This window comes from Puma concolor, chromosome A3, assembly GCF_028749965.1.
Source record: "Puma concolor isolate L17-30 chromosome A3, mPumCon1.1.hap2, whole genome shotgun sequence".
Classification (NCBI taxonomy): Eukaryota; Metazoa; Chordata; class Mammalia; order Carnivora; family Felidae; genus Puma; species Puma concolor.
Window position 1 is genome coordinate 22,423,626 of NC_141669.1, and position 11,906 is coordinate 22,435,531.

Sequence of the window (11,906 nt, forward strand, 5' to 3'; positions counted from 1 at the left end):
TTTACTTTTCTTCTCTTCTGAGACTTATTCTCCTTAAGACTTATTTATATTTCTGAGTAGGTAATGTATGTTTAAGGTTCAAAATGTGAAGTTTTTATAAGAGTATGAAGTGGGAAAATTCTCCCTTCTAGGGGAACAGGTAGAGTAAAAGATCTAAAGAGATATATCAACCAAGTATAATTTGTGGATTCTGCTTGGATCCTTATTGGAACAAACCACTATTTTTTTTTTTAATTTTTAACGTTTATTTATTTTTGAGAGACAGAGATAGAGCACAACTAGGGGAGGGACAGGGAGAGAGGGAGACACAGAATCCAAAGCAGGCTCCAGGCTCTGAGCTGTCAGCACAGAGCCTGATGCAGGGACTCAAACTCACGAGCCATGAGGTCATGACCTGAGCCGAAGTCAGACGCTTAACGACTGAGCCACCCAGGCGCCCCTGGAACAAACAACTATTAAAAAAGTTACATACAAGTTGGATAATTTTGCATACTAGCCAGATGTTTGATACTATTAGGAAATTATTAATTATTTCAAAGTGTGAATTATGTTTTTTAGGAAAAGTTCTTCTAGGACTGTGTACAGAATGTTCACAGGTGGAATGATAATTGAGATTTGCCTTAAGATAATGCCTGGGTGGCTCAGTCGGTTAAGTGTCTGACTTTGGCTCAGGTCATGATCTCGTTCATGAGTTTGAGCTCCATGTTGAGCTCTGTGCTGGCAGCTCAGAGCCTGGAGCCTGCTTTGGATTCTGTGTCTCCGCCTCTCTCTGCCCCTCCCTCCCTCCCTCTCTTTCTCTCTCTCTCAAAAATAAATAAACATTAAAAAAAAAAAAGATAATCCAGTAGAAGCAGAGGATGAGGGAGTAGTAGACAAAGCAGGATTTGCCACATATTGATAATTGTTTTAGCTGGGTGATGAGTACATGGAGGTTCATTGTATTTTTCTCTTCTGCATGTATTTTAAAATTTCTTTCAAGTTAAAAAACAACAACTTCTAGTTCTACCTCAGCTACTCAGTATTTTCCATTAAAGCCAACAAAATATCACTTTCTTATGACTTAAAAAAAAAATGTTTATTTACTTATTTTGAGGGAAGGGTAGGGAGAAAGAGAATCCCAAGCAGGCTCCACACTGTCAGCACAGAGCCTGACTCAGGGCTCAATCTCACTGTGAGCTCATGACCTGAGCCGAAATCAAGAGTCAGATGCTTGATAGACAGAGCCACCCAGGAGCCCCTCTGTGGCTTCTTATATGTGTCACGTGAAATGCCTGTGTAAACAATAAAATACATGATATTTCACCACCTTTTTTACACAAATAGAAGCATATTCTGTACCTTTTTGTTTTGTACTTATCACTCTATGGATATCCTTCCATATCTATTTATAGATTTCTTTCTTTCTTTCTTTCTTTCTTTCTTTCTTTCTTTCTTTCTTTCTTTCTTTCTTTCTTTCTTTCTTCTTGTAGCATAGTTCTTTTTTATGGTATAGATATACCTTTACTTATTTAACCAGTTCCCTCAGTGAATATTTGCTGTTTTCCAGTTTTGCTATTATAAACAACTCTGCAGTAAGTAGTCTCTAACATAACATAATTTTGCAAGTGTAGAGTTGTGTGTGTAGAAAAAAAAAGTTGTAAAAGTTAACATACTGGATGAGAGACTATAAACATTTTTGAGATTGTGAATTGCATTCTATAGAGAGTATACAGCTTATGTTCATACACACGCACTTAAGGCAGTATATGAGGTGCTTGCTCCCCATAAGCTTATCACAGGTTGCTTTTTCTATGGATCAAGTTTCTCATACACTAGTAGTTAACAGAAATTTTGGTACTAGAAATGTTTGCTTTTTATCAGCTAATAAATGTGAAGGTAGACATGAAAAGACGACCATGTTTTGAAATCATATGCCAAAGGGCAGAGTTCTGGAATAGAAGAAACCTCTTTGTCTGTTTTACTTTTTCGGACACTAATGTCTGGGTATCTTTTCCCTCCTGAGTTTGGAGAAGTGAATGTATTTCTTTTTTTTCTTTATACTTTGATCTAGGCCAAAGTGGAGATGGCAGGACCCATCTTAATGACAAGTATGGCTATTGACTGCTTCAGAATCCTAAAGGAAGACTTGTGGACCATGTGACATGGGATATTTAGGATAATATATCAAGTTGAATGTCCAGAGAAGGAGTTCAGGTGATCTTTTGTAAAATCTGGTGACTGGCCTTTTCTCCCATTCTGTGGCTCCATAAATTTATCTACTCCTCTGCTTCTTTTGAATTTGGCATTTATGTTTAAAAGTGTTTGTGTATGTATGTAAAGAGAAACCATATATTTTGAGAATTGGTAAAGTGAGAGACATGACTCTATTAAAAGAGAAGGTGAAGATGTCTCATGTTTAAGGCCACAGTGTCTTTCATTCGTTAAGTTTTAGGAACTGTGCTTCTGAGGAATAGGGTGCTTCTGGCAGTTGGGCTCTAGGATTCACTGATATGGCCTCCTCCTCCAATAAGTGTTGAGATAGGAGGTCATGCCATGGTGTGACCCTGGGTGTCCCTGTCATTCCTGGAACTGAAAGTAGACACAGAGGGAGAGCTTCCTACCCCCTCACACTGCCAGGTTTGAGGACAGACCCTGATTTATCAGGATGCAGTCCAGGACCGTGGCACACCTTGTGCACTCAGGCACCAGTCCTGATAAAAACTCAGTCCTTTGAATGTCCTGGACTCAGATCAATCAGATTAGTTTCTCTTCCTCCTGTGGAAAGGTGCAAATAAGGTCATAGAATGGAAAGCTGGGTGTGTTCTGTCCAGTATGGGGCTTCTCACTTCTGTGGAGAGGAGAATAAAAGTTCCTTCCTCTCTGGAAACACAGAGAAATGCGAGAAGATGTCTTCTCTCCCCCAGTGCATCCCCTGCCCCCGACCACCGCCCCCCCCCCCCCCCGCCCCCGACATTAACGAATGCCTCACTTCCACAGGAAGGAAAAGCCTCAGAGTGGAAGCAAGGTGGAGAGTTGGTGGATTAGGCTGGAAGCAGACCCAGTGAGTAGTCAGGAGAAACACTGTGACCGAGCAAGAGAGTGGATGAGGGTGATATTTTCCTTTTTTTATACAGTATATATTATATATTTTGCATTATATGATATGTGTGAGTGAGGCAGGGAGCAGTAACAAGAAACGTCAGTTACCCTGTCAGATGTGGGAAGTCTGGTCTGCTGAAAGTAATGCCTTTCATTTCTTAAAAAACAGTACCTATATTGATATTATGAGAAACTATTCTTTTGGACTTCGTTAAGACCAACAGGGAAGAACTTGATGTAAGAAGTGACAGGAATTTGGGGGCAGAGTGACCTTGCTATCTTGGATTGAAACGGTAAGCAAAGGTCCGAGCCATGTCAGTGGTCTTCAAAGGTGGAACTCTTTATTCATACAATTGTATGTGGGATCCTAATGCTTGAACAGGTAAAAATACACCTGCTCTGGTTTAAGTGAGGGCACGGAGATGGGATCTATAGATATACGCCTACATGCATCCTCTCCCCTGACCTGCATCCTTACCCTCTTACTCTACCCTGACAGTGACCATGACGAATCCTAGGGGCTCTGCAGAGCATAGTCTGTTTAGGAAGGTAGGTTTCTAAATGCTCTGGAGACCCTGACAGCAAATAGGACTCCATATGCCAAAATAAGTCATAAATACGTAACTTGTACAATGAGCATCGGTAATTCAGAAGACATGCACGTGAGTCTTAGCTCCCTCTACTAAATAGGAGACTTAGGGGGACATGACTTAAATCTCCTGAGCCTCAGTTCTGTTATGTGTGAAGCAGGGACAGAAGTGCTTCCTGCTCTTTGAACCTCAGATTTGTCCTAAGAATCAAATGAGAGGGGTGCCTGGGTGGCGCAGTCAGTTAAGCATCTGACTTCGGCTCAGGTCATGATCTCACAGTCTGTGGGTTCAAGCCATGCATTGGACTCTGTGCTGACAGCTCAGAGTCTGGAGCCTGCTTTGGATTCTGTGTCTCCCTCTCTTTCTGCCCCTCCCCTGCTCTCTTTCTCTCTCTCTCTCTTTCTCTCTCTCTCTCTCAAAAATAAATAAATATTAAAAAAAAAAAAAGAGTCAAGTGAGATAATATAGAGGGATGTGCTGTATAGGGCTTTGTAGATATTAGTAGTTGTTACTCATCACAAACAGGAGACAAATCCTGGCCTATAGGCTTGACTCCTCATCTATGAGACAGGAGACTAGATCAAATCAGTGATTCTCAACTGTGGCTGCATATTAGAGTCACTGAGGGAAATTTTTTGTTTCTAAGTTTTTAATATTAGTGCTTAGATTCCACCTCAAATCAGTTTAATCAGAACCTCTGATGTGAGCCCTTTTAAAAAGCACTCCAGGTGACTTTCACGTGCAGCCCAACCTTTGGAGCATAGTCAGCAAAACTTTTCTGTTAACGGCCAGGTACTTTAAGCTGTGCAAGCCATGCAGTCTCTGTCACAAGCATTTGACTCTGCCATTGGAGTGCAGACAGCATAGTCAGGACACAAACGGGTGAGTGTGACTGTGTTCCAGTAAATATTTATGAAAACAGGTGGCAGGCCTGATTTGGCCCTCAGGCCGTTGTTGGCCAACCCCTGCTCTAGGCTAATTCATCTTCAAGGTTCCATCTGGCTCAGGGTGTTCCTTACAGGAAATTTAAGAAGTAAATATCTCAGTTCATGGATATTTGAAGTTTCTATTCGAAAGGCTAGTTATCCCTTCCTGAACTGGGAGGTTGTAGTTTTTTGGTTACTGGGAATCAAGGTGACCCAGTCTCCTTATCATAGAAAGGAAAATAAGGTTATTAGTCATTACAAAAAATACTGTTACAGCAAGGACACAATAGGTTAATTAAAAGCAAAGTATCCCTGGTCAGCTGTCCTGGCCTCCCCAGGAGTTCTGTATCACATCTGCCTTTATATTTAAAAGGCAGCGGGAAGCCATTTGGGTGTTAGTGATGGTGAAATGAGCAGATTTGGGTTTTTATTTTATTATTTTTTTAAATGTTTATTTATTTATTTTTAAGAATAGGAGAGTGAGAGCATGCATGAGAGCAGGTGAGCCGGGGAGGGGCAGAGAGAGAGGGAAAGAGAATCCCAAGCAGGCTCTGTGCTGTTAGCACAAAGCCCGACGCAGAGCTCGAACTCACAATCCATGAGATAATGACTTGAGCAGAAATCAAGAATCTGACACTTAACTAACTGAGCCACTCAGGCACCCCCAGACTTTTTTTTTTTTTTTTTAATGTTTATTTATTTTTTTTTTTTTAATTTTTTTTTTTTTTTTTTAACGTTTATTTATTTTTGGGACAGAGAGAGACAGAGCATGAACGGGGGAGGGGCAGAGAGAGAGGGAGACACAGAATCGGAAACAGGCTCCAGGCTCCGAGCCATCAGCCCAGAGCCCGACGCGGGGCTCGAACTCCCGGACCGCGAGATCGTGACCTGGCTGAAGTCGGACGCTTAACCGACTGCGCCACCCAGGCGCCCCAATGTTTATTTATTTTTGAGAGACACAGAGACAGAGCTTGAGCGGGGCAGGCAGAGAGAGAGGGAGACACAGAATCCGAAGCAGGCTCTAGGCTCTGAGCTGTCAGCACAGAACCCGACGCGGGGCTTGAGCCCACAAACTGTGAGATCATGACCTGAGCCGAAGTCGGGCGCCCAACCTACTGAGCCACCCAGGCACCCCCAGATTTGGGTTTTTAAAAGAACACCCAAGCTACAGTGTGGAGGAAGGAGGGAAGAGATCAAGAGGATGCAGGAAGCCAGGTTAGAAGCCTGCTACAGAACACCAGGGAGAGATTATGGGAGTTTGTACTAAGTAGAGATTGAAATGCAGAGAGGTAAATGGGTCTTAGCAATATTTTGAAAAGTGCAGTAGCTGAGACTGAGTGACGGGTTGCTGGGAGGAGGGGGTAGAGCCAGAGGAGAATAAAAGTTCAGTTTTGGACAAGTTGAGCTTGATGTCCCATTGAGACATCTAAGTAAAGATGTCAGGAAAGTAGTTAGATCTAGAAGTCTGCATCTTAGTAGGAGAGGCTGGAAAACAATTGCAGTCTTCCACTAGATGGACCTAAAAGTCAGGGGGCACCAGCAGCAGGTGGGGTTAAAGACCAGGTGGCAGGTGGGAATTTTGCAGGCAGACCCCAGTCTTGAACAGCGAGTTGCCCTTTCTTTGGTATTGGGAGCACTTTTTTGTGGTATGGGGCCTCACTTATTGGAAGAAAAAGATAAAGTAGTGCCATAGTGAGCAGGATTCTGGAGAGAAAAAAAGGGTATATAGTTAACATTAAAACAAGTCTCTTTCTTTGCTTTAGGAAATTTCTAAGGAGCTTGCCCAGTGCCTGGTACATTCAAATGTTTGTTGAGTGGCTGCTATAAATATTTTCCCTGGAACTTCCCCAATCTAGGATAGGAATTATGAAGCCTCACTGTCTCCTTGTAGCCTAAGCCTTTACCCGTTACCACTTCTGGAACTGGATGGAGTTAGCTCTTTTGGGAAATATGACACAATTCTCAACAAACTTTGAAGCTGTTAGCCAGGGCCTCGGCATCTGTTGCTTTACCATTGAAATGCTGCCACCTTCCGGATATGGTGTGACAAGGAGCCAGCAGCTGTGGCCGGCTTCCTGAGAGTGGGAGCCAGAGGGAAGCCTGCCAGCCCAGCCCCATGGTAGTCAAAAGCAGGAATCCAAGCCCCTTGGGCAGGGGGCGGGGGTGGTATTCCCATACAGGGTTTGATCCAACCCTGTTTGGACCCAACCAGGTTTGACAGACTGCTGGGAAATGACATAAAACTCTCCCTGACCTTTGGGAAGTAGGTCACAGCATCAAACTGGCATGGTCTCTTCTGTGACAGGCTGCTCTTTGATCCTGAGATTCTTCACTTGATGTGGGCATTGAGAATAATTTTCAAGATTTCTTCTCTGGTCTTGGAGTGACTTTGGCCTGCTTGGTCTTAGAGGTTTGGCACAACCATGGTCCAGGGTGGAACTGAGGCTTCCATTCCATGGGAGACCAGAAGTTTCCCTTCTTCCAGTAAGACCTGGTGTTGAGAGGTGGGTTGGAGAGCTCAGCATGGGAGGGGACAAGGGTTCCCACCAAAGGCAGTTCCATTTTCTTCATTCCCCCAAGTCAGTCTTAACAATTTCTGGATGTAGAGGTTTTAAGATTCATCTCTTTGCCCTGACCACTGCCCTGACCCCAGCTCCCCTTACCCCATGACTCTTCACAGAGCTCCCTTCCTCTTATCCCCGTATCACCAAGCTCTCCTTCATACATCTGAGTTATCTTAAAATGCATCCCTGAGCAGAATCCTGTGCTCTGAAATCTCAAATGTTCTTCAGTATCCAAAAGCTGAGGTCTAAATTCATTTGAGGCTTTAAAAACCCTTATTACAGGGTTGGTGTACTTTCTAATCATATACCCCATATGCCCTTATCCCTTCCTTTCTGCCACCTGACCCGGTGTACCTGATACTATAGTAATAATAGACTATTTCCTCAAGTGCACCTTTTGCTTTTATTTCTTCCTATATTTTCTGTCAGTTTTGCTATACATGGTCTTAAGCCTCGGTTTCCTTGTCTATCAAATTGAGAAAATAATGCCTCATAGTCTTGTGGAGATTAAATAACAGATATCTATAAAACCCTTTAGCTGCGCTTGACACATAATCAGCTCCCCCCAGATGTAGCTGTTGTTAGTTTCATTGTGGTTTTCCTTGCTCATGTCTGCTTATGCCCGTCATTTTTATTTTATTTTATTTTTTTAAATTTATTTTTTTTTTAAATTTATTTTATTTTATTTTATTTTTTTTTGAGACAGAGAGAGAGCATGAACAGGGGAGGGTCAGAGAAAGAGGGAGACACAGAATCCGAAACAGGCCCCAGGCTCTGAGCTGTCAGCACAGAGCCTGACACGGGGCTCGAACCCACGGACTGCGAGATCATGACCTGAGCCGAAGTCGGACGCTTAACCAACTGAGCCACCCAGGCGCCCCTATGCCAGTCATTTTTAAAAAGTCCAGCTTGAGTCCAACTTCAGCTCAGGGCATGATCTCATAGTTTGTGAGTTCCAGCCCCGCGTCGGGCCCTGTGCTGACAGCTCAGAGCCTGGAGCCTGCTTCAGACTCTGTGTCTCCCCTCTCTCTCTCTGCCCTTTCCCTGCTTGTACTCTGTCTCTCCTTCTCTCTCAAAAATAAACATTAAAAAAAAAAAAGTCCAGCTTGAGTCTCACTACCTTCAGAAAACCCTGATCCCCATGGTCGTAATGAATCTCTCCTTCCCTCAGCAGCCTTGTACACGACCCTTACTCCAGTGCCCCAGTGTCTGTTAATTATATGTGTGCTTTGAGTTATTTACATGTGTAAGCTTTATGAGCTTTTGAGAACAGGAATTCTCTATTTTATTTTATACCTCCCCCCTCCCCCCAAACCCCGTGGCACCTACTCACGAAATGAGGACTCAGTTATCTGTTGCTTTAAATGAGTGGAGTTTGGAAGTTCTAGTCCTGGCCCTTTCTATTCTTGGATCATCTGGGCAGAGAAGGTGATTCAGAGCTGCCTTCATTTCCAACATCTTGCTTCAGACAAACTGGACAATCTAGGAACTGATGGTTTTAGTAGGGTTAATGCAGACAGACCGCCTGGATTCCTGTCCTGTTTGGGGCAAAACCAGGCAGAACTACCCTTTCCCGTCAAGGAGCTCTGGGTTCCAGCAGCTGGCTTTAATTTGGGCTTTAAGTCCTCTGCTGGCCCTGGAAAATCTTGATCTTGAGGGTTGGCTCTGGTTTCCTCAGGCTGTCACGCACACCCCTTCAAAAGTCAATGCAGCTGTGTCTGAGAACAACCACAAGAGGGCAGTAGAGACCCATTACTATGCAGTCAACTTGCACGCTGGGCAGAAAGCCAGAAGAAAATGTTTCAAAGCAGAAGAAAGAGTACAAATCAGAGAAGAAAATAAAGATTCTGCAAGAGATATGCGCAGTGAGCTGGTTCAGTTCACTAATGTTTTCCTGGGCCCATGATCTGAGAGCAGGAAGTCAGGGATGCTGGTAAGGCTCAAAGGGTGCTCTCCAAATCTCTTCCCCACCTGTCGTTGCTGGTGCTTCACTTCACCTTGAGAAAGTCATTCTCCAGCAAGTGATGCCAATTCTATGGAGGAGTTTGGGCATTGTCTATTTAGTACTTACACGTTATATTACAGCTTTACGGTTTGTTTTTTTTAACAGAGGACTTTTCACACCCGTTTCCCCCATCTTTATTGAAGTATAATTGACAAAATTTGTATATGATTAAGGGGCACAGCTTGATGTTTTGATGTGTTTTAAAAAAAATGAATCTCCTGTTAGTCTTAAGAGGTAAAAAGAAGAGATGTTATCATCTCTGTTTAAGGAAATTGAGGCTCAGAAACAAGAAGTGACTTGCCCAAAGGCATGCCAAGTTCATGGTGGAACCAAATCTAGAGTTTCTCTGATTCTAGATCCTTTGCTTATTCCTTCTAGTTTTCGGTTGTTTATGTTTGTCAGCTCTGAGTTTTTAAGAGCAAGGACCGGGGCGCCTGGGTTTCTCAGTTGGTTAAACATCTGATTTCGGCTCAGGTCATGATCTCATAGTTCGTGGATTTGAGTCCCCCGCCGGGCTCTGTGCTGTCAGCATGCGGGGCCCGCTTCGGATCCTCTATCCCCCTGTCTCTCTGCTACTGCCCAGCTTGTGATCCCTCTCTCTCTCTCTCTCTCAAAAATAAACATTAAAATTTTTTTTTAACAGTCAGGACTACCTCTGATTCATCTTTATGTCTCTGAATGGTGCCCCCTTTCATCTTTAGAGCTGTGACTGGCAGAAGGCCCTGCCCCTTGGGAGTTGGATTCCATGATCTCTTTCTTATCCTCCATGATTTAGTAACTCTGTGATTTTGAGGCATGGCTCTAACAACAGTGTGAGCCCTGAGCCATCCCACTGGTGGGGCACTTCAACAAGGGCAGCCACTTGGCTGCCAGCCTGTGAAGATCCGTCCTTAGTAATGCAAGGTTGATGGAAGACAGTTGGACAGTTTCTCAAAGAGTGCACTGGCATCCCTGGTGTTATCTAGGAGTTGACTTTCGGGGATGAGGATAAAAATGTTTAATTTTAGCAGTTAACACATACAAATATATACATATATTATTTATACATATATACAGGTGCATACATACTGTTGCTTAGAAGGAAGTCCATTTTTTGAGTTTATCTAAAGAAAATTGTTAAGTAAATAATAGTATGGTGGCATGCAATAGCCAAAAAGCATGAAGCAGGTGTACCAATGACTGAAGGTCAAGGAATTGTCATGAGGTGGGAAGATGGAACTAGAGTCATAAAATTCATTTCAAGTCTGGCTCTGTGACCCTCAAGCCATGTAGCCCTGATTAACTTGCCGACCTTAAATGAGTTTTCTCATCTGCAAAGTCGGAGAAGTATTGCTTTCCATAACTCAGATGAGAATAGATGAGAGCACACTGAAGCCTGGGAAACGTCTGTGCAAATGTCCAGTGGTGCTAATATCCCAGTTCCCTGTTTTACTGAGGTTTCTCCAGGACCTTCTGTTGACTACTGTAGAAGATGCTTCCTAACTAGCACCCATTTCCCAGGATCCCAAGGACTGAGTTTAGTTCAGTTAGTTGTCCACACCTAGGGCTGCCATTCTGAAGACTGGGAGGAGGGAGGGGCTGGAGAAGCCTGGAATCAGGGCAGGAACAAGTCCTAACACATGTCACTGTTTGCTTTGTCATCCTGATTCAATGACCTCATACAAGGAAGGGAGGGAGCAGAAGGAGCTGTTCTCTTCCAGATACCTAAGGAGGCTTCTGACATCTACTGTTTTCCTTGGCATGGAAGGAGCAGGCGCCGTGCTGTGATTTTTAAGGTCTGAGCTAATCTTGGAAGTGAAGGAGAACAGCACCTCCCACAGCTGGCCAGACTCTGCTTCTTGGGGAGCTGCCTGGAGTAAAAGGGCAGAAGGGGAATGATCCCAGGGGCCAGGGAGTGTCATCATCCTCACACACTCATACATTCAATGAATACTTTCTGAGTATCTACTATGTACCAGGCCTTCGGGGGAAATGAGGCAGCCATGTGTATCAAAGGGCTGCATAGGACCTTAGGGTCACCTTTTTACCATCCGGACTCCTTTTGTCATCCTAGCCCCATCCCCTCTCCCACCCTAGGCTTAATTAAGGTTTCAATAAATTATGTTGTCAGCCAAAAAAGCCCCTGCATTTATTAATTATTCACTTCTAAGTTTTTGGTAATTGATTATTTATGTAACTGCAAATGAATGCTTTTGATAAACACAAGATAAGAACTAGCATTACGACACCGAGTAGGTATCCAGTCAGACAAAAGCAAAGAAATCAGCATCTCGGCTATCTCGTTTGCCGCGGTTGGGCTTTTTAAAATTTGGGAAGTGGCTAGCAGACTATGTCGGGAGTCAGTTCGTTTTAGAGATGGTGGCATGACTGCTGCATTTGGAAGGATAAGCTAGACTCCCCAAGCAGAGAGAAAGAGGACACTGCAGGCAGAGGGGGCAGGTCAGTGCCACTACTGTGCACCTCCTCCATCCTTGGGCTGATCGGGTGCATCAGGCTGTGGCATGAACTCAGTGGGTGGAAGCTGGGTTTTGGAATGGAGCTAATGAGGGTGGAGGTGAGAACTGGAAATGTTATGGTCGAATGTTCTAGTCTTCCCACATCATGGTCCTGGAGAAACTGAGGCAGGAAATCCCACTGGAGTCCCTTTGGTTCCCAAGGCAGAAGGGAAAAAGACAGCAAAGGATAAGCCAGAACTCTGCCCCAGAGCTGGCCTGAAACCTGTCTCCCACCCTGGCTGCCCCGC

At 44.0% G+C, this 11,906-nt stretch overlaps 1 protein-coding gene across 2 annotated transcripts in view; it reads left to right on the forward strand.

The window, feature by feature from the left end:
* The window catches only part of SLC4A1AP (solute carrier family 4 member 1 adaptor protein), a 35,604-nt gene extending 26,265 nt beyond the window's left edge, over nucleotides 1-9,339 (forward strand). Inside the window, exons 14-15 of one of the 2 annotated variants that reach the window (XR_015248965.1) lie at nucleotides 2,051-2,193; nucleotides 2,977-9,339. Coding sequence is in view for 1 of the 2 variants with exons in the window: in XM_025927315.2 (XP_025783100.1) it covers nucleotides 2,051-2,100 (50 nt within the window). In the remaining variant the exon portion in view is untranslated. Of the gene's footprint in view, nucleotides 1-2,050; nucleotides 2,395-2,976 lie in introns of those variants that run through there. The other variant, XM_025927315.2, reaches the window with a different exon arrangement.
* The last annotated feature ends 2,567 nt before the right edge of the window (nucleotides 9,340-11,906 follow it).